At 39.3% G+C, this 22,808-nt stretch overlaps 2 protein-coding genes across 8 annotated transcripts in view; both read left to right on the top strand.

Annotated features, from left to right (window-relative positions):
* zgc:77784 (uncharacterized protein LOC402947 homolog) overlaps positions 1–11,787 on the top strand; it is a 90,508-nt gene extending 78,721 nt beyond the window's left edge. For 2 of the 5 annotated variants that reach the window (XM_044119080.1, XM_044119081.1), the window contains 6 exons: positions 1,782–1,920; positions 4,822–5,135; positions 5,334–5,453; positions 6,937–7,116; positions 7,309–7,433; positions 11,071–11,784. In XM_044119080.1, coding sequence (XP_043975015.1) covers positions 1,782–1,920; positions 4,822–5,135; positions 5,334–5,453; positions 6,937–7,116; positions 7,309–7,433; positions 11,071–11,082 — 890 coding nt within the window. In that variant the 3' untranslated portion in view covers positions 11,083–11,784. Of the gene's footprint in view, positions 1–1,781; positions 1,921–4,821; positions 5,136–5,333; positions 5,454–6,936; positions 7,117–7,308; positions 7,434–11,070 lie in introns of all 5 variants that reach the window. The other 3 variants (XM_044119085.1, XM_044119084.1, XM_044119082.1) reach the window with 3 other exon arrangements.
* A 4,077-nt stretch (positions 11,788–15,864) lies between these two features.
* lim2.3 (lens intrinsic membrane protein 2.3) lies at positions 15,865–22,571 on the top strand. 3 transcript variants are annotated; one of them, XM_044119157.1, is made up of 7 exons: positions 15,865–17,716; positions 19,383–19,564; positions 20,054–20,242; positions 21,817–21,966; positions 22,058–22,192; positions 22,282–22,358; positions 22,523–22,571. In XM_044119157.1, exons 3-6 carry the CDS (start codon positions 20,068–20,070, stop codon positions 22,341–22,343), a joined length of 522 nt encoding a protein of 173 aa, XP_043975092.1. In that variant the 5' UTR covers positions 15,865–17,716; positions 19,383–19,564; positions 20,054–20,067; the 3' UTR covers positions 22,344–22,358; positions 22,523–22,571. The 3 variants fall into 3 exon arrangements, with proteins under 3 accessions (XP_043975092.1, XP_043975091.1, XP_043975093.1); XM_044119156.1 differs by lacking the exon at positions 22,523–22,571 and having other exon boundaries at positions 22,282–22,485; XM_044119158.1 differs by lacking the exons at positions 19,383–19,564; positions 22,523–22,571 and having other exon boundaries at positions 22,282–22,485.
* The last annotated feature ends 237 nt before the right edge of the window (positions 22,572–22,808 follow it).

Raw genomic sequence — 22,808 nt, 5'->3', positions numbered from 1 at the left:
TAAATGATGGCTCAACCTAAAAAAAAAATAAAGAAAATTACAAATAATAAAGACACATGAGATTAGTTAGAGTTTTGAGGAAAGTAAATGTATTTATGAATAAGTTGTTAGTTCTTCCTACCCCATTTCAGACATGTTAAATTAAATTTATGTATATTGTGGAGGTAGATAGGTATGTATGTATGGATAGATGTGTTCACATATATACTAACTTTACAGGTTTATCAGTTAAAGTAAAGTTATTGATTGACATATGTTTATTTTCCAACATTTAGTTTTTTTAATATGTTCAAATGTGTAAACAATAAATCAATTAATAGTACAATAAATTAAAACTATCGACGTCATTTTAATTATCGCCTTTATCATCTCTTCCGGCCTTTTTCTCTTTCTGTTGATGATGCTAAATGAAAAAAGGTTCAACTCCGCTACTCTCCACTGACCCTCACGTCCTCATTTCCTCAGTGTAATGTCCAGCGCACACTACACCATCTTAGAGCTGTCGGTCGATTGTCGGTCCATTTTCAAAACCTGAGAGATCACACATTAGCCAACAGAAATCCTAGGTATAACGGTTCGATCGGGTTTGATCCTGCCGTGGTGTCCAACAATGGGCACAAAATAATGGCTACAAGTTCAGTTAACTAATTTTAAAACCAGGCATTAATCAATGCTTTACTACAATCTACCTGCAACGCATGTGGCTCTAGTGTCAGCGTAACGTCCTGACTGAATGAAAATCATTACAACCTATTTATGTCACGTTAACGAAGAACAGCTGAAAAGTTACCGGGTTCATCAACGTAGCGATTTTGCTCCAACTCCTCCCCTCGTCATTTCTATATTCTTTGTACAAAATGTTTTATAAACATTAATGTTGTTTCCACATATCATCTCCAATGTCCGCTGGACTTCGGGTTGCGCCGTATCAGCTGTTTGGGATTCCCTTCTGTAATTTCCCCTCAGAAAACACGGAGAATCCGTGCTTTCTGATTGGCTACCTGTCACATTCAACAGGCTGCGTTAACGCTCCCAGTCGGAAAACCCCGGATTTAGATCGACGAGGATCTACCGTAACACACCACACACTACAGGATGATTGGTTATAAAATCACAAGCGACAATCTTAGAACGATCAACGTTCTAAGATTGTCCTAAGGGGAAGATCGGGGAAAAAAATCGTGTAGTATAAACTATTGCATCAGGTAGTCGATGTGCCCATTTTCTCTATTTAAATCTAATGATTACTGAAGGGCAATATGGTAAACAGACTTCATAATCTGCACTCTTTTGGTTGAATACAATTTTTATTTCCACTTTGGCTTTATGTTGTTTAGTTTTTATTCAAGTAAATCTTTTGTTAATGGGGACTGAGAATCCATTTTATTTTTGGTTGTTTTGTTTATTTTATCAGTTCCAGTGTTGGGTGTTCTTTTGAAAATAAAGCGTATCTATCTTTGGCAGGAAATCACATGTATTATTACGTCATTTCCATTAAATCAGTGTAAAAAGGTCTTCAAACAATATTATTGTCTATCACAATAATTTTGAGACAATTAATCGCTCAGCAAAATGTGTTATCGTGACAGGCCTACATATATAAATATATATATATATATATATCCGTATATCTGTGTTATCCATATATATATGGATAACAGATTCATGCTAGTGTTAATGTGGATATACTCTGCACAATAGTTGCGACATGTCTGGAATGAATCAATAAATGAAATTGATGATATAATTATTGCTTTTATCATTTCTCTTGTTGTTATTAGACAAACTGGCTTCGCAGGCATCTGCTGGATCCCTGTCCAAGCCGACTCCTCTCACCTGGGTGGACGTTTTATCACTTCCTCTTCCGCCCAACAGGGGCAGAGATCATCCAAATCCAGACAAAGAAGAGGCGCAGCACAGGTAGCATTCATCACCACGTTCATTTTTCAGACTCCAGGAACACTCTGCTCCTCTTCGGCGCTTCTCTTAATTCAGTGGGGTTTTTTTTGTTTTTTATTTTATTATTATTAGCGAGAAGGCCACTGGCTCCGCTTCTCTGACAGATGGCGTTAAGGCAGCTGGTCATCAAAGCTGTCCTGCAATGCTGCCAAGGCAGTCAAGCAAAGCTTAAGTGAAGTTTGGTGGACTGAGGAGTTTGCAAATTAACACTTGTGTGTCTACCGGCGGCGCGGCGAGGCGCGGAGGGGAGCGTCCGCGCTAACCGCTTCTGACACTTTAGATTGCGGACATAACGGGGTGGGGATCGTAAAGGCTGTTCTGACTGCGCCGTGTCTTTTGTAATGACATTAGGCTCCGTCTGACAGGCTGAATTAGTGCTTTCCGTTTTCAATGACACGTCCGTCATTAAAATGGCCCCGACGGCGCTGACATGACAACAGGCGTCACGGAGGTGGAGCCCGTCTTCTCGTTCTTCTTTGCTGCTTCCATTTCATGAGAACTTTCAGCAACGTGTCTGATTTTTTTCCTTGAGCAACTTGTCTGATTTATTCCTGCTTTGCTCGTTTGTTGACCCCTCTGGTTGCTCTGAAGTGTTTACTGGTTGGTGTTGAGTTTTGTGGAAATATTCTGGCAATAATTTAGAAAGAAAAGTAAGGTGATACAACTGCAAAAACACAACATCCTTTTTGTGATTTTGGTTCCTAGGACAAATATCTTATTACACTTGAAATTGGGAGTTTAATAATATGGATATGATAATTTTATCATGACATTTTGTAGTACGATTGTGATAACTAATCACATGACTGCATATCGCCACAAGCATAAATACTGCTCTTGAAAAGCATTCCTTTGGAAATGAAGTTTTTTCATCATGCCACATAGTTAAGGAGGCATGATTTATGTCACTAAGTTACACATAGAGACTTTGTTGAATCATATTTTTGAGTCTACTGATGTTTTTCTGATGCTCCCATGGAACCAACACTGGAGGAAAATGTCAAAAAGAAAATTTTAGTCAATTATTTTTAAACATCAACAGAAATTTATTGTTATGTGACAATGATAAGTAAAGATTTTTTTATCATGACAAGAATTTTTTCACAATAAACAATACAATAAATGTCCACCCCTACCTGAAATATGACAAAACTAACTGGGAAGTAACTGTCCGGCAATAAATATGAGCTCGTTTTTAATCCATAATTCCTTAATGTTGATTAAAAAATATACAAGTTCCAGATTATTACACTTATTACAAGACATTTTCCCCATGCTTTAAGTGAAGTCGTCTCCCAGTGGAACTAGTACTTTTTTTAAATCAATATTAAGAAATATTGACCTCAAGCAAGCTTCTATATCTTGCTGAAAAGCTACTTATATCAAGTGTATCAAGTTTTTTGCACTAGAAACTATACCAAAAATATTTAATAGGATTTTGTGTTTTTTGCTGTGTGGCACAGTTTCATTTCGAATGCTGAACATGTGCATTGAAAACAAAAGAGTATTTCTTTATGAAACACAGGAAAATATCTCAAATAAAATCAGATCGTATGGGAAGAGGAGTCAGGATTCATCAGATCTCCTCTGCACCTACAGAATGCAGAAAAATGCCCAAGAAGGCAGCGGCGTGGGTTTTGAAGGTCGAGCCGCTTGCATACTTTGCTTGCGTGTGTTATTATTCTTTCCATGTCGGGTCAAACACAGCTTCTCCTCTACGGCTCAGCCTCAGGACACTATTTAAATTACATCTGCCCTGCTGACGCTTTCAAGGGACCCTGCCATCCATATGTACTGTGAAGACAGCAGGAAGCTGCTGCGTTAATCAAAAAATGTTCTACATTGGAAATGTTTGGTTAACTTTTGATGTCTTTTGCGCCTTCATTTCTGCTCAGAACACATTTATATTCTACCATCAGTTGCATTGAGTGTCACGTTAATTTAAAGGCATACTTCGTCATTCTTACAACCACCAACACCAGCTATGTGTTTTTACAGAATGGGAATCAGCTTTATGGGGCAAAATTGCGTAGCCAAGAAAAAATATTTACTTCAATTTCACTCACAGCGTGCAGACATTAAGTATATACAAACAAACCTTATAGGAAATAAAATAAACACGTTAACATCATCTGGAAGAAAACTTATCCATCTACTTTAATACAAAACATGTAGTCTGCTTTTTTTTTTTTCTTTTTTGTCGATATTTAGAAATTAAATGAGAACAAATATTCTTCATTTAGCTAGGCAGAAGCTTAAAATTAGGGCCGGACAATAAATCAATAACAATATGTACGGCAACAGACACAGGCTCAATATCATTTAATAATGCGCCTGATTGAATATTCAATATTCAATATATAGAATATTCACTGAACTCAGATCCAGAGCCACGTAGCATTCTGGGAGATGTAGGCAGAGGAAAGACTTTAGCCGCTCAACCTCGGCTCATGGCCAGCTAAGAAAGGTGAATGTCATCAACTCACTCACTCTGTGGTTACCTAGCAACAACTTGTTGAGTAACGTACGCAGCAGCAGTTTCATGTTTCACTACTGTACCTCATAACTGCTAAAAAATAATTTAAAAAATCCAATGGTGTTGAGTGGATAAAAGAGGAAAGGTAACGGCACCAGTTTGGCAGCATTTCAAATACTTAAAACAAAGCAAAACAAATCGATATTCATTCACATTAACCGATATGAGACGCTTGTATCGTGATGTTTTTTCAGCCATATTGTCCAGCCCTATATTATATTTAAAAATCTTACTGAAAACGAATCACACATTCAAAATCAGAAGCAAGACAGAGAGTTTCTCCAAAAGCCACTCCCTCACCTTCCGCCTTCTCTCCGTCCGTTTAGCTCCGAGGAGGAAGATGATGACTGGTGTCCTCCGCTGCCGGCCAGAACCTACCTGATGGACTCTTACAGGGAGGACGGGTCAGACCTGCCGTCCAGACCAGAGGTAGTAACGCCTTCCCCTCAGCATGACGCCCCGCAGCCCGGCGACAGCCCCCGCGTCCAGCACTTTGACCTGTTGGTGCGCCACCAGCAGAGCCAGGTGTCCCAGTCCGACCCCGATCTCTTCACCAACACCAAGGCGCTGGAAGCCAGTGATCTGTGCAACCACAGCAGCCAGTGGGCAGATAATTTCAGGGGAGAAAGCCTCGGCAAAGGTCAGTTTGAATTAATTCGAATGTTACGGCTGGACTCACGCGACCGCGCCGCGTCACGCAGGATTTACTTTCCGGTTGTTACTCAGCAGAAAGTAAATCGTGTTGCATTTATTCATAGGGGATTTTTTATTTTTTTATTTTTTTTGGGTTCTGTGTAAAGTTTCCCTAAAGGGTGACGTCAGCATGCTCTCTTGTCAGGACAATCTCTCGCTGCGGCCGCCGAGTCGAGCCTGACAGCTGCGGCGCAAAAACCCAGGAGTAAGAAGAGGGCGCCGAGGGACGGACAGAGCCGGAGAGAGAGGCACGGAGACGCGGCAGGTACTTCCTGAGCCACTCCAGTCAGTTCTGACCCAGTTAAGAGAACGCCGCTCATTCTCTAAATTATTTAGAGCAAATCTGCAAACATGGCTCCTTATTATTACCTCTTTAAATTAAACAGCAGCCATCAGCTTAGGTTTGTTTCATTTTTATTAGCAACAGTACTCATGCTCTTTGAACTCTTGAGCTTTTTTCAATACACTGTCTTGGAACGTTAGGAAGATTTACAAGTAAGCATTTTTATATATATATAGAAGCAAGAGAGGGAAACGATTTTTTTAAAAAGCCCGAATAGTGTGATTTGCTTTAATATTTGATCCTCTTTATTCTGACGCCCTTAAATAAAATCAGGCACAAACAGCAGCTTTCATAAGTCACAGGCTGTAATGCGTAATAGATGCCTGTGTTCTGTAATGGCACTTCTCTAGCTGGTCAAAGCTGCAGAGTGTAACTTTTATAAAGAATATGTCTTTAACATATTTGTTAAAAACATCACCATCTCGTGACAGTTTATGAGACAGATAATCTATGGAAAGATCAAGTTCGTCCATCTCCTCCCTGAGGTACTAAAAAGATATTTAAAAAAGTTAATTTATTAAAGTTTTAATCATAGATTTTCAATCATAGTTTTTTATAATCATAAAATGTGAAGTGTTTTTCAAAAATGTATCTCCAGTGGTAGAAGTAGAGCGACTTAAAAAACTAAATTTCGTCGACTTCATTGTCAGGATTCTGACTTTTGATCTCAGGAGAGTGAATTTTCAAAATTCTGTGAAAGCAAATTCTGAATTTTAATTTTTAGTGGCCCTCATCGTCTTCCATACCTCTTTCTGCTTGGCTGTCAGTCAAACTTATCAAGCTGCTTTGCTCCTCAAACTAGCATAACAAGCACAAAATGCCCAAGTTTCTGACATGAAAAAGACCAGCAGCGCTACTGCTGTTATAAACAGTATGAAGCAGCTAAACAAATGTAATAATGATTGAATAGTGAATAAAAGTGAGGAATAACATTCTGAAACTCAGTGTTTCCTTACATATTTTGTAACATTGTCTATTGGTTTGCAAAGAGAGCCCCCGCTCAGAAGCTGATGTTACTTGAGGAATGACAGGATGGAAAAGTTAGGGAGCCCCTCCTTTAGATATCTGACTTTGGCACATTTACCATCTGAGTAATCGCTGGTTTCCATGTCCAAACACTTTAAATGACAGTGGTCCAGAAAAAGGCTGTAGTCACTACAATAACATGATGCAGCATGGGTAACCAGGGAGCTCAGAGTCACTGGCTCCCCCTCTGCGTCCCGTTATTAAGCAAGTCGACCTCAAAAGTGATATCTGCTCATCTGACTCGCAGCGAGAACGTGAATAAGCAGATTTCCCGAAATGTCAAAGTATTCCTTTTAAGATAAAATTCTGTGTGTGTGTGTGTGTGTGTGTGTTGTTTTCTTGTTTGTTTTTTTAATCATCGCTGATGAATCACACACAGAGCTCCCCCCTCCGCCGGCCCCTCCCGCCGCAGACGGCTCCCTGCAGCTCTTTGTGGACGGTTCGAGTCGCAGACAGACAGACAGCGAAGCAAGAGAGGGAAGCGATTTGCCGGCTCTCCTGAAGCGAGGAGACGATTCCTCCCCCCAGAGGGAGGGACTTGCAAAGTGGTTATCACAAGGTAAAAAAAAAAAAAAAAGAAGAAAGAAAGAAAAATTCAAGAAAACAAAAGCAAAGCCTGACAAACTGGCTCTGGCAGCAACGTCACGCAGGTTTGATTTGATATTGTTGTGAAGCTTCCGGTAAATGATCTCGGTTTTCAGACATTCAGGGGTCAAAACGCTTTAAATTTGAGCGATCTGTTTTCCCTCAGCAGATGAGAATGTAATCCCATACGGACAGCCAAACGTCCTGTCCAAGGTCCAGACGTCGGGCTACGGGTCCCTGGGGGGACGGGCGTTTCCTCGGCCCGCCACCGCTGCTCAGAGGAGAGACGAGGTAAGTCTGAACAGAGCAGATACTGAACTGTTATCAACTCAACAAGAGACTCTGCAGGAAGCAGGCCCGTCTTCAATAGATGCTTATAAATAAATGCAGAAATAAATAAGTAAAGATGGGATCTAGAGTTTATTTCATTTCTCCAGTACAGCTCTCAGTCCACTGGCCAATTATCCAATAAACATATTTTCAATATGGATATCATAGATTGAAGTGTGACATTTAATTACAGTGGCTTTAAAAAAAATTAACATATTACTGTTAAAATGTCACATTTTTGTGGAGCAAGTAAAAATGAACAATTACAGTAAATTATTTCAATACTGTTCTATCTTTAACGTACTGAAATTCATACAAAATAACAACTTCAAGAACCTGGTTGTATAATTGTTCATTCCCCTAAACTTAAACTTTGCTGAAGAAACGTCTGTCTTCTCTTGGCAGTGGCGCCCCCAAGAGGGGGAGTAAAGGGCCCACTGGCCCTGACTTGAAAAACGCTTGCCTTCCCCACTGGGAATCAGGTCATAGAGAGGAAAACAAGAGTCAGCTTCTTCATTGAAGATATAAATACAAAAGTCACAACATGTATAAATTCAAAATAAAGAAAAGAAAAAATTTAATGATCACTATTCTTTATTTTATTTCATTTGTTGTGCCCCACTAGAACTTCCCAAAACTTCACTTTTCATCTCGTATTGGAAAAAAGAGAATGATTCTCCAACTTAAAAAAAAACCAAAATTATTAAGTGGCCACAAGTAGTTTAGTGACGTAAGTGAAACTTACTTTGGTCATGTTTGTTTAACTTGACAACTTAATGAATGTAATAAATTATCTTAATTTCCTTTGTTTTATGCACAGGTAAAGAAAACTAAAATTTTCATGTGTTTATATTTTTATCATCGATTAAAAAAGAAAAACAAAACAACTTTTCCCTTGGGGAAAAAAGGTAACCCCAAATCACAATGCTGCCACCACCATGTTTCACTGTGGAAGTGGTTTCTTAAAATAATGCTCAGTATTACTTTTGTGTCAACAAAATATCTAGGAATTGTGGCCCAAAGAGTTCAGCTCTGCTTTCATCAGATGAAGCTTTTAGAAGAGTTTCGTTTCCTTCGGCAGACACTGCGTCTGAGTTACAGCCTCAGGTGTGAGTCACCTGAACGGAGCAGGAGAGTTTTTGTCACATGTAGAACATAAATGCTCCCGACCAGAACCTGCTCTGCCCTCAGTGTTCCTGTCAGACTCATAACGACCTTCCTTCCTGACCGTTTGTCTCGTCTGCTCTTCCATTTCAGAGAAACTTGCAGTTTCGTAATGCCGCTTTTGCGACCTTGACACTTTTTCTGATATTTTTTTTTTTTTTTTTTTCTACCTCTGCTGTCCTTTGTTACACACACATGAATAGATGTGGAACTGTGGAGAGTTTTCTTCACTCTTCTTCTGAGTGATTTCAACATCTCTGCCAACTGTGACTGTAGCTAAAGGTTGCGAACCGCGTCAGGAGAATCGTACCAAGACATTTGTACTTCATTTCCAACTAATCTGATGTTATGTGTATAAATGTGTATTATGTGTATGTAGATTAATTTAAAGGCGCGTCAGTAAAGCATTGGCTAAAGAGTCCTTTTTCCTTCTTCTTTGCCGTTTTTGAATTGAACAACACTTACAGCTTATTACTCTACCAGAGGAAAATGTTTCGGGAGGATTTATTATTCTCATTTGTTTTGCGTCACACAATTGTGGGCCCTTAACTGGGTTATGCAGATTCACTCTAAATCTCATCTGCTGCTGCAGACTCTCTGCAAACTTTTAATAAACATATTAAAAATACATCAAGCACATTAATTACACCGGCAGTCGTTCCGAGTTTAACTTCAGAAGGACATTTCCGTTCTGCTGCCTTAAGATAAAAAATGTTGTTTGTGGTTTAAAAATATCCAGCAACAGATGTTCAGCTAAGAGAGGATGTGGCAATATTCCCTGATAGTGTGAGGTTTTTCTCCCCCATAGCTGCAGTATGTGAAACAGATTCATGAGCATGTTTTGATGCATATTAACTTTCTAAAGCTCATTTAAAGGTGTTCCGTACCTTTAAATGTTTTCCTCAGCTTTTTGGGCGCATTTGTTTCTTCTTCTTACAAATCCAAACATCGTCGGCCATGAATTTGTCTCAACTTTACAAGCAGCGAGCTTTGGAAAGTGCGCATGTATTAATGTGTTTAAACGATACACTGCAACACTTTCTGCATGCGTTTAGTCAAATATCTGTTTTTGTGGATTATCTGCTGTCATTTAAACTATTTTACTTTAAAACTTCATTCTCATTTTATCAGGAGATCTCTTTCATCTACAATAGAGCAGAAGAAGAAGCAAAACAAAGAGGCTATGTCAACTTTCAGCTAGGGCTGCAGCTAATGATTATTATGGTAATCAATTATTTTGTCAGTTATTCTGACGATTAATCGATTAATTGGATTTTTTTAAAATTGGCATTTGTCTGAGATTTTCCATTTTACCATATATGGTTATTTGATTCAGTATTAGACATAGTTTCTTTTTCAAGTAAGAATCTAAACATTTTATTGCCTAAAATGCCACAACACAACATTCATTAAGTGAAAGCTTAATCAGTTGTAGCAAAGGAGGAATCTGCAGCTAAAAATACATTTCTAATATCAGTCCATCCCTTTCTGTCTGACTGGCATCAACAGAGTGCAGCTCTAATCTGTTGAACCAGGTTAATCTGAAACTAACCACTTGAGGACTTCTGGATCAAACATATTTACAGACAATATTGTTTTCATCTCAAATGCAGCATCTGTATATTTTTGTACAGTTTTGGCTTAATTACTGCTCTCAACATGTTGTTACTTTCAGCAAATGGCGTCTTTTTAAGAACCTGTGTACTCCAGTTAACGATCAATCGATTGCTAAACAAGTTGACAATTATTTCAATAATCGATTAATCGCGAATAACACGATTAATTCCTTTCAGCGCTACTTTCAACATCTTTCTTTTCTCTACATTCTTTGTTTTTGCTCTGACCTCCGTAAATAAAATGGACCTGGATGTTGATGCTGAAAGGCTGTCTGGATGGCCAAGTCAAAGTCCAGACGCAAATCAAATTGAGAATTTGTGGTAAAACCGACTTTGAGATATTTTTGCAATGATAAACGGGCAGAAATTTTGATCTCAAGAGTGTGATTAGATTTCCAATACATGTTGCACCATGTACACATTTCAACAAAAAAAACACAACAACAAAAAAACATAAGATTTACTATTATGATTATATCCAAAATGATTTTCAGCACAAAAAGGAGAAAAAAAATCAATAAATTTGAGGGGTCTTTTTATTGGCAACATGAGCAACTGGAGACGAGAATGAAACAACATTGAAACGTTAGAAGTGATTCAAGTTACGTACAAGTGGATCTGATTCCTCGGCGAAGACGAATTTCTGATTTGAAACGAAATCTTAAAAATGGGAGACATGATATGTGAGCTTCATTATTTCCCCCACTTTAGGGATTTTCCCATGCCTTGATCTCCACAGCTGTTCTCCATGTAATCTGCATGCTAATGTCTCTGCTCGTCTAACCCCGCGCACTCTTTTCATTTGGCTTTCTCCGCAGAATCTCATATAGACAGCCGCCGATTACACCATGTGACATTCTCCTCTCTTTTCCTCCCCAACTTCCTGTCTCCGCGAACCATCAATGTGTTGCCATGGCATCCCGCGAAAAAGGTGAAGACAAAAGGAAAAGCGTCAAGGCTTGCCATCTGCCTTTTCACAAGCTGTTCGTATTCTCTTTTTATTTTACTTTAAGGATCTTCTTTTTTCTTTTTTGCGTGCGATTTCTCTCACCCCTCCCCTCTTTGTGTACAAAGACTTCCTCTGTAATTTTTTCAAAAGAAGAGGTGATCAGATATATTGCTAAGAAAAGAAACGTATGGTACTTTCAGGCTAAAGGGAATGAAATGGAAGTATTGCGTTGTTGTACAGCAGATTAATGAATGTATCTTTTGTTTACTCCTGACCGTCAAACTATGATGCTGCGTTTTGTTTTTTGTTTTTTTGTTTTTGATGAACGAGGGAGCGGGGAAGAGGGACATGAAGCTAAATCTCATGATGTCGGTGTGTGTGCGTGTGTGTGTCAGTGTTTTTAATTTCACCTTCCCGTGTGGCTGTGTAACCGTGTTAGATCACCAGTGTGTTCATTTTTGAATCTGAAATAAATAAATAAAAGGCTTTGTTACATAAAGGTTCCTCTTGCGTAGAGTGTGAAATCTACTAACTGTGACAGAAGAATAGCAGTTGTGTTGGTAGCGGTGGGACTCTGCGGATGACAACGCCAGCCTGGATTTTCCAGTCAGCTGGTGCGTCGCCAGTGAAACGCTTCTATGAAATTTGGAACAGAGCACGATTCAAAAGCTCTCTGAAAAGCTTGTGCTGCTAAAACTTTTTGAGCTTTAGAACAGATCTGACTGTTTATTATTATTATTATTATTATTATTATTATTGGAAAGATTTAAGGAAACATCTCTAAGGTGACTAGCATTCCTAACTACAGCTGTAGAAACCTGTGAGGCAGTTTTCTAATTGGTAGAAATGTATTTTGCATTTGTTGATTCAGCAGAAATCCACTGGTAAAAACGAGCCTATCTTCTGCCATCTTTAAGCTCCGAATCCTATTGGACAGGAAGGATCGGTCAAACCGACCAATCAGAAACGACCTGGAGTTCCGAGAAGAACAGAGTTTTATGTCATCTCTGATTTTTGAAAAGTTAATTTACGTTAATGATTTTGGTAAAAAAGGGAAACGATATATGTATATATGTATATTTTTTATACAAGCGGTGGAATGTTTATTGGTCATATCTGGTTATTTTAATGTAAATAGCTGTTATGGTTTGTTAGAAGATGTTAACATTACATATGACCATTAAAAGATTTTCATATAGGGATGTCATATCATGACCTGCACAATCAAGGGAAGATTCCAGATTGAACAGATGTTGAGCACAAGCTAGGTAAGCGACACAGAGATGAGGTGGTCACCTTTCTAAAATAATGAGCTAAGTCATTTTTTGCTAAAGGTTGTTTTTTGTTTGTTTTTGTTTTTTCATTTTTCCTCCCCAAAATCACTGTTGGCAAAAAACAACTTGGTCCGTTATTTCAGCAAGGGTGACGATAAGCAAACATTTTACGTGAAAGTTCAGTGGAAGGAAAAAGTGTGGTTGAAAATAGTGCACAAGCAGCAGAAGCAGAGTCCATTCGAGAGTCTTGTGGAGATTCAAAAACTGCAGCTTGAGTCAGAGCTTTGGATATTGAAGAGGGGCCGCCACAGGGGACTTGTGTTTTCTGATCCGTGTCCGTCTCAGGTCCTAGGGTCCGTGACTCCTCACACCCAACATCAAAAACCTACATGGAGAAACTCCACATACACACATAGACTAGTTCGCATTTGTACCCATATTAGGGCTTTCTGTTGACTTCCATTCATTTATGTAACTGTATTTATGACTAACCCAGACATTTTTCCTCGTCTTTGCTAGTCTATTTGTAACTCCAACCAAAACTTAATTCACACCACACTTCTAAACCTGACTAGTAGAGAACAGAAGAAACGCAAAAAACAAAACAAAAAGAAATCAGGACCAGGAGAAGATAAACATGGTGAAAGTGGTCCTGTGTATCTGGTATAGAAGTACACACGCACACACACAGGTGTTTGAATTCAGGTGTGTACACATACACTATATTGGGCGTCGGTTGCCTCTGAATACATCACGTATTATTAGCGTGGTGCTTTTCAGCCACGCTGTTATGAAAGCATGTTTCTCACTGTAATTTGTTTCTTTTTGCAGGTTTATAACTAAACTTCTAAGGTGCTCTCTTGTTCTCCCTTCATCCTTTTTTCTCCCCTCTATTCTTATTTTCATCATTCCCTTTTAGCTGTTTGCCACCTTTCTTCCTTTCATTCTTTCTCTTTTTCTTTAAAGCTGTTGGGCATCTCCATTAGCACTCAGACAAACATGCTACATTGTCAGACTAGAGACATTTAGAAAAGAAAGGGAAAAAAACAGAAGCAGCAGCCAGGAGGTCTGTGGTCACTTTCTAGGTGCTGAGAAAATCCAAACTTCAGGAGAGTGACTAATGTTGACAGGACAACTATTACATTTGCACTTTTCTTCTTAGAAAAAGAGGTAGGAAAGAAAGCCTCAAGAATTTGCAGTGTGAGGAAACAATCTGCCCTTATCGGATGAAAACATTTAAACTCTTGGCCTACATACAAAAGGCTGTGTGTGGCAGAAAACCGACACTGCTCCTCACCCTGAACACATCCTCCTCAATATGAAACAAAGGGTCGGTCGCATCATGCTGTGAGGCTATTTTCCTTGAGTACAAAAAAGGAAAGCTGGTCGTAGATGTTAGTAGGACGGAGCTGAATGCAGGACAGTCCTGGGAGAAAACCTGTCAACGACAAAAGCCCTGAGAAATGGCTGAGCTTCAACTTCCAACAACAACAAGAACCTTCAATAGGAAGACAGAACAACAATGGGTCAAAATACACAAAACAGAATGGCCTAATCAAAGTCCAGACCTAAGTTAACTTTAAAATCTGTGGCTGAAAATACAAATGACACATTTTATTTGGAAAATAACGTTGGAAAAAAACACGTCTGTACTTCAGATTCACAATTGTGCCACCATCTTGTGTTGCTCTATTCCATGAGCTGGTGGTTGAGAGGAAATTAGATTTTTTTTTTTTGTGTCATGTTATTTATGCATGAATACCTTTGAGGTTCAGACAATGTCATTTTTATATTTGTGCAATTTCTAAACAGCTGAACGTTCAGCATAGTGGGAATAGTTTTGCGAGTCACACTAGAATGTGACTTGTGTTTCACGCCTGAGTTTTAGCCGAATAGGATCTGTGGAATGTTTGGTGGAAGAATAAAATATAAGACACAAAAATAACAACGTTTTAAAAAGCACCAGCTGAACATCGGCAAATATGCAAAACAGAAACTGGGAGAAACTATTTGCATGTTATGTTATTGTTTTCGTCATTTATGATCAAACTTTGCTCAATTTGAGACTTAGACTGTGAAATTGAGTAACTCCGTCTCTTCTGAATGGGTAACTTATCCTGATTATTGATTGCATATTAGCATTCATGTAAGCAGTGACTGGTAAGCTTAAGAGCATTTGCTCAGGATCCTTAAGGGAAAACGTGTAACTGGCCAGAACAAAAAAAAATGTTTAAATAAAAGCTGTGATTGATGGCCTGGTTGCTGATGATGATCTGGTGTGTCGGTGTGATCCGTATAAATAAACCAATGAAGATCCGTTTTCATGTGACTGAGAATATTAATGTGGGGACGTGAGCAGACTGTCAGCAATAGCAGGATACACATGTTTCATAGCAGAGGTTACAATATATTGCCTAAACCTCATTACAAACATGGTTGCACATTGAAGAGTTTAATTATGCAGAAAGCAGAGGCACTGATATATGATGACGCTTTCATCTATGCAAGAGAAGAGGGAAGTATCACTGGAGGATTTAGTGTCTGTGAAAAACACCGAGGATCTTGGCGTCTTTTACCTTTGATCTGTAAGCAGAGATCTCTAGACCACTAACTCAACTTGGTGGACACGGAGAAGTTTCCACAAACGAACGGGACCGGAAGGCCGTGATCGCTCCAGGAAGTTTGGAAAACCTTCCTCGGAAAACAACTGCACCCGGTACCTGGTTTGGTACCAACTGGTTTTGTTCCACACCCTGATTTTATCGTCAGCTTTTTAATCCACCTCAATTCCTGGATATTCACAGAGCAAATACTTTTACTAAGGTTAAATAGTACACAGGTTGACTCTCTTGGCTTAGTAGATGAATTTTGGGCCAGGAGTCTGCAAGCTTTGCAATCCAAAGAGCTGCTGATGTCCCATGAAACAGGGCGAGTTTAGTCACTTTTGATTAACATCTACTACAGGAAATTTGAAAATTTTAGAGAACAACCATTTAACTTGTATTTTTAAGAGTTAAGATAAAGAAAAGAGAATAGATACATTGTGCTCCTACGAGATGTTGATATTTTACACAGTTTCCAGCCCAATACCAAGAGAACTAGATCAAAAATAAATATTACTGCTACATAACAGTGTCTTTGTGTTGTGAATATTTAATGGAAAATTTCAATGGAAAACCTTAAAAACAGCTAAAACCTTAAGTGTATCTATATTTAGAAAGTTTACCTGTGTGTATTTTTTTTTTTTATGTTTTCATTTTTAGCTAGTTATTAAGAGTCACTTCGAAGGTCCAAAGGAGCCACTTATGGCTCCGGAGCCACAGGTTGAAGACCACTGACAGCCGAATAAAAACACACATCACAGGTTGATGTTTTGTTTCTAATGTCGAAAGCCATCTTTGGTTTGCCTTCCACTTTCCAGTCATGTGTGTATTTGGTAGAGATGTGTCAAACTGACTCATTTTAATTTACTGAAGTCTGTGGTTTTAATTTGAGAATTTAAAAAATAAAAAAGCTAAAGTGATATAAACACTTCTGCGAGACCCAAACAAGTTTGCGTGGAACTGTTTGCTCCAAAATGAATGTCCGTCTCTTGTAACCATAGCAAACCTCTTCTGAGGTGCAGCAAAATAACTTTGTGTCTCTGACAAAAGTAAAAAGAAATGAGCTCAAGTTTTTCAACCGGAGCCAAATGACCCCGAAGACTGAATAAAACTCCTGGTACGTCGTATCATGTTCCGAGGAAGAAAAAAAAAAAATTTTAAAAACGCCTCATCTACGAGAAAGTGTGCACAAGTTGATGCCTGCCTTCCTCAGATTGCAGCATTGTGAGGCTGAACGTGGCTTAATGAGAGCGGGAAGCCTTCATCTGGGAGTACAGCCCCTGAAACGTGACAGCACTGGGAAATGAAAGGCTTCCTCCTCATCCCCCCCTCGTATGTCAGCTCTGTCATCCACCGGGTGAAACTTCCATGTGCAGATCTTATTAGCTGAAAAACCAGCTGCAGCATTGCAGCAGGGAGACATTCAGACAGCGTGGAAAACATGTTGGACTCCGTCGTCTTAAGCTAACACCATCTGGGTCCCACCAGGCCAGGAGGATGACGGTAATCCACTGCAATCTGAACAGGTCATATGATTCAGACTGGTGGCACAATCCTGTGCTTTTAGGCCTATGGAGGTTCTGTGGTTGGGTTATGATTTTAACATTAAATAGTCTTATACAGGAGAACTGATGCGCAGTGGCTTTAATATGACCTCTACCCAGGTAGTTCAATGCTGATACCTCCAAAAACTTTACTATAACTTCATATTGTAGTATTATTTTTATTCACAGAAATCCCAAAATGTTTATACGACTCACCTGATATTGGCCTAAGAGCTTCATATAAAAAGTACAATGTTTTCAAAACACACATTCATTAAAAGAAGAAAAAGAAAAATGAAAAGAAAAACTGGAAGCCCCTTGACATTGGGGCCCTGGGCTACTGCCCTTGTAAGGCCTTTCTTAAGACTGACTGTGATTAAAAACACATTTTCTGCCACTTGAATCTTATTTTTTCTTGCTCTACCAAAAAATAAGTTAGTCATAGAACCTGTCCGACAACAGGAAGTAGGTTAAAAGATTTCAAAGAGCAAAACATCCCACGCCGAGTGAAAAAACATTTTTAAACACACACACACACACACACACACGCGCGCGCGCGCGAGAAACAAAATCAATGACATCGATTGGTCAATTTAAGACTTTTGAAGCACAGTAAGAGCAGCAATACGGGAGAAATAGAGAAAACACCAACGGCCGCAAACCTTTCCTCATAAAATTACATCGAAGATTCATTTAGCAAAACTCAGAACAAAAGTGAAGCATTACAGGTCACGCTTGCCTCAGTGTTCATGACTCGTGAATTCAACTTGGTGGAAAAGAAGACAAGAAGTCTCACATTTACCCACTAACCGTCTCGACGACCCCCAGGACTCCAGGAGGAAAACATTCTCTCCCTGCAACGAGACAAAAGTAGAACTTTTCAGTCTCAGCATGATTTGTAAAAACTGAGAGATAAAATAAATCCACGACGCGTCATGAACCATGCATGCGTTTTGAGCTCCTTCTCCGGTTATACGCATGATTATCACAACACCATCCACGCTGCTCAATTACAGCCAAATCTCTCCAGAGCTGAACCCAAGCATGAAATTGAGCTCAATCGGATCCGATAGACGACCCGTCTTCATTATGCTGTACGGTAAACACACACACTGTGTTCTGACAATTAAATGTGTCGCGTTATTTTAGCATGAAAACCCTTGAAGTTCGAGCAGTGTCATTCTCATATTTGTGCAATCTCTAAGCAGGTGAACGTTCAGCGGAGTGTACAGCATCGAAAAGTAACTGGAAAGCGCCACCTAGTGGTGACGTGTGGACCTTTCTTTTATTTTGAAGGTGGTCTCTTTGTGTAGATGAAAAAAAAAACCTAAGAACTCGATTATTTGCTTCAAAGCTACTGCTTTACAGTGTTGCCCTGGCAACCGTAGTGAAATCAATGTAGTCCAAAGCTGCTGTGCCGAACTACAGAACCTCCATTATGATGCGTTCAATGCACCTAATAACAGCAATTTATTTCTCTCCCACAGCTTGTTTCATTCAGCCAGACCAAAAAATATTTTCTCTACTTTAACTTTAAAAAAAAAAAAACAACAGTAAAATGCACTTGCTCTATGTTTCATTTTAAAGAAAAACATGCGAAACTAGTGATATGTTTTAAAATTGTCCCTACTTTGTCAAGTCACGACCACAAGATTTGTGTTTTTCTGGTGTTTTTATGTCATATCAGCACAAATCGCAAGATAATTGTGAAGTAAAGAAAACATTGCATAGTTTTTAAATTTTGTGGGTTAAAAATTAAAAGTGCAGTCTCCAGTATAAAAAAAAGAGAGAAAAGAAAATAGTTCTGAATCCATAAGTAGAAAATAAATGTATAACTTATTGTACTTTTTGCTGATTCCAAGCCAAACAGGAGAGAAAACAAATATGTGGAAGTCTCTACATTGGTCAAATGTGACCCAAATTGTACTTTCATACATATGTGCAATAAAATATTTGTATTTGCACATGGAAAAAACAAATGTGAGAAAGTTTCAGAAATATGAACACAGATGTAAATCTGTGTACCAAATTTCTGCATCAGCGTGATTATTAATGCAGATGCTTAGACTATTGGAAAAATCTATAAAAATATTTTCAGCGGTTTTATTTATTTATTTATTATTGTACAACAAGAATAAATCTAAACAAAAATCCCCAAACCATCCTTTCGTTTCATTCACCACACTGTTCCGCCAAGTCATTCGCATTCAATGTTGGTCATAATTGTATATGTTTTTATAAATGTCTGAGCAATTTTTCATCTGCAATTAAACGCATTTCATTCCTCCGGGACGGCTGAGTGCCAATTAAAAGTCGGCTTTTCGAGAACACAGCACTTAACGCATAATAAATCAAAGATAGCAGCAATTTGTCTTACAGGTTTCATTAAGAGTCGCGGAGAAATGAACAGGAACACCGCGGCGAGTGCACTTCCTCTAATGTATTCACCATTTAAACCTTAATGTCCGAGGGAAGAAATTATGGATTGGAATTTATGCAAATTGCGCCGTTTCAATTAATAATAATCTGGACGGTACCCGGGTGGTCTGGCGAGAAGGGATTTGCAAACATTTTTTTTTAAAACAATAAAACCGACTGAACTCTGCTGTACTACCTCGGGTTTTGTCTTTGCACCGGCCCGGGCCTGTTGCAGGTCACGAGTTTACTGTGTGAGGTTTGAATGAAAAGCCACCCGTCATCAGTATTAACCGGGGCGCTTTAAGAGTTTTGTGTTTTCAGCAGATTCCCCCTTAAACACAGAACTCATCCGCTGTGATTGGTTGCGGCTCCGCAGCGGCCCATTGTCCCGCCGACCCGTTTGTTCGCTCGGTTTCCTGCGCGCAAACAAAACTTTCCTGCCATCCCGGGCTGCTTTGTGCGGTGACAACCTGGAATATTGGATTCCCCTCAACTATTTCCGAGGAAAGGAACAAAACGCAAAGGTATGCAGTCGAGTCCTTTCCAAATCTGCATTCGAAAGTTATTTTCTAATGTACGTTTTGAATTGAATTGTGATTTTTTTTTTTTTTTTGGATAAAAATGCTGCAAAGGTCCACTTTGCATAAAATATTCCAAGAAAATGTCATGTTTTTATGGATGCTCCACTGAATCTAAGCAAGAAGAATATTCTTTGGCTCATTTTGCCTGCTGTTTGGTATTCCTGGAAAGCCTCCTGATTTATTCAGTCAAACATGTTTAACATCACTCTGACGGTGTCAAAGGTCAACGAGGTATTAGATCAAACCGGCCTGCTTCTTCATGTGGAGTAAGGGCTGATACTTCTGGAATTATTTTCCACCTCCCCCCCAAGTTCCCTCATGCATCTTCTCCCGGTTTCTTCTGAGTTGCTCGCGGTAATCGGTGAAGCAGCTCCCTCTGGATCCGTCTCAAGCCCTGACCTGCCCTTTTGTTTTTTTCTTCTTCTCTCTCAGTATATTTTGGCAGGATGTACAGCTTCATGGGAGGCGGGTTGTTCTGTGCCGGAGTCGGGAACATACTCCTCATCGTTTCTACAGCAACCGACTACTGGATGCAGTACCGCCACTCCAGTAACTACATGCACCAGGGCCTGTGGCGGTACTGTGTGCCTGGGAAGTGCATGACGCACACTGACAGCATCGGTGAGGCTCGCTCCACGCTGGCTGGAGATCGCTGTGTGTTTAGTCTCTGACTGTGTGGCATCAGGTTTGTTTGCTTTCCAGCGAATAGTGAAAGCCCAAGGCGGGTTATGGATCAGATGGAAAAACTTTTTAAGAGTCTCTTTGTTTCAGAAAGATGTTCCAGTGAAGTCGGTGGGCCGAGCTTCTTCTGGTTAATTTCTACGTTACCTTGTTAAGCCGATAGAACCGAAAGTCGCCTGCATGTCCATAAGCTTACTGTGATATACGACGCCCTACTGTAGAACAATAAGTAGCAATAAAAGCAAAAGAAGGGAAAAGAAAATGTAGGTAAGCTACAGTCCATAAAACAGGAAACTCTGAATGATTATATTGTGAGATAAAGCTGGAAAAAATGTTAGGAAAAAGAAAAATCAGTAAAGATAAATTCAAGAATAATAATAATTAGGACTGTGACTGACGATTATTTCAGCAATAGATTAGTCAGATGGTCATTCGGACAGTTGATTGAGATTTTTAAAAAATGTTGCAGATTTTTTTTATGTAACCGCTTTTTTATACAATATTTGTGATGCATTTAAAATATTTAAATGAATGAATAATTCAGTTACTGTAAAAAAAAAAACCCACAACATTTTAAAATAAAAAATAAACTTCTTTTGGTTGAAATTCAATAATACAGCAGTCCTTTAGTTTGTGCACGCGTAATCATTTGTAGATTAATCGACTATTTTTTGGCTTAACTGATTAATAATTACATAGCAAAAGATACTTAAGGGATTTTTTTTGTTTTTTACAAAACTTGAACCAGGTGAAGATAGAACTATATTCTATGACACTTCAGGAGTTCTGTGTAGAACATGTTTACAAAGGTGTTTTTTTATCATCTTAAATTCAAAATGCATGCTTTTTATCCAGTTTTGGTTTAATTATTCCTGTGACTGTTATTCTTTTAGCAAATGGCCTGTTTTTGAGTCTCTATACTCCAGTTAACGATTAATCGATTACTTAATTAGTTGACGATTGTTTCAACAGTCGATCATTACTGATTAATCGCTTCAGCCCTAATAATGACATCAAAAGACTGAAAAAAAACCCCAGCTTTATGCCAATAGGTGTAAATACAATCATCACATTGTGAAACAAAGTTAATTAGGGAAAAAACAACAACTTTGGAAACAATAAAGACAAAAAACCCAAAAAACTTTCAAACAATAAGTCAAATGAAAAACAGGCACCAAAAGCACAGTGAAGACAGGACAATCCACAGATCAGCAGCTCACAGGCCATCATGGGTAACATTGTGAAATAAAACTTCAATGTTACAAGGGACAATAAAATAGAACCTTCAGTTCAAGGTGATGTAGCAGATGGAATGACCTCGATGAAAACTAAGCTTTTGATACAAGTCCGTTTTGCTTTGACTGAATAGACATTTTTCACCTACACCACTGGCCGCTTCCTCTCTCCCCACGGCGACCTTTTGACCCCGAGAAGCACGTAAAGCTTTCCCGTCATGTAGCCGAGAACATGAAACTCTGTCCACCCTCCCCAGAAAGATCTCTCTCATCCCACAGCGTACTGGGACGCCACTCGGGCCTTCATGATTCTCTCCCTGCTGGCTTGTTTCATCGGCATCGTGATCGGCATCATGGCCTTCATCCACTACTCTTCCTTCGACGGGTTTGACAAGACGTTTGCAGCCGGGATCCTCTTCTTCATCTCCTGCAAGTTGCTCAGCTAATAACCTCACGCTGCTCTCGCTCTCTCTGTTTGTGCCGAACTGAAACTGGTAACAGCTGAAAATCCGTCACGCAGGCTTCTTCGTGCTGCTGGCCATGGCCGTTTACACGGGGGTGACAGTCAACTACTACGGGAAGCGCTATGGCAGCTGGCGATTCTCCTGGTCCTACATTATGGGCTGGGTGGCGGTGGTGCTCACCTTTTTCTCAGGTGCAAACCTTAACATGTTTGTACACGCATGAATACGTTTCGCTCGTTTTTTTGTTTGTTCTTTTTTTTAATCGAAGCGTTCTTTTCAGGTATCTTCTACATGTGTGCGTACCGGATGCACGAATGCCCAAGGAACTCCAACTCGCGCTGAAGCGCTTCAGAATCTGTAAGCGATACCGCGGGGCTGAAACGAACCAGTGTCGATGTGAATCCACCCAACAACTTCCTGCAACTCGTCACATTCAACGATAAGCAAAAATAAAGGATTAAAAAGTGTTCGGTTTGTCTCGTTTTCTTAATGCCTGTTCCGATCATTTCTTTGCTTTCCAGATGGATCGCGGCTGCAGGATCTCTGGACCGGTACGGAAAGTGAATTGCAGTGCTAATTTCTCAACCACTGGAGTCTAATCAAATCAATTTGATTCACTGATTATACGTGACCATTAAAACTCCCATTTTTCTTTAAATTTTGCTTCATAAAATGTGTTTGATCAGGTTGGGATTTTTAGTTTCTTTCCTTCCGTTTGTCTGTACAATCTTTGTCAATTAAAACTGGGGGAACCATTTTCCTCTACAAAGCCTGGAACTGGTGGTGTTCCTCAAGGATTCACCTTGG

Source organism: Gambusia affinis, linkage group LG06, assembly GCF_019740435.1.
Source record: "Gambusia affinis linkage group LG06, SWU_Gaff_1.0, whole genome shotgun sequence".
NCBI lineage: Eukaryota > Metazoa > Chordata > Actinopteri > Cyprinodontiformes > Poeciliidae > Gambusia > Gambusia affinis.
This window is presented reverse-complemented; position numbering and strand designations above follow the sequence as displayed.

Coding starts and splice junctions, on each gene's coding strand:
- lim2.3 (XM_044119157.1), top strand. CDS start 20,068: ATGTACAGCTTCATGGGAGGCGGGTTGTTCTGTGCCGGAGTCGGGAAC. Junction 21,967..22,057: donor GATCCTCTTCTTCATCTCCT/GCAAGTTGCTCA, acceptor TCCGTCACGCAG/GCTTCTTCGTGCTGCTGGCC. Junction 22,193..22,281: donor GGTGCTCACCTTTTTCTCAG/GTGCAAACCTTA, acceptor CGTTCTTTTCAG/GTATCTTCTACATGTGTGCG.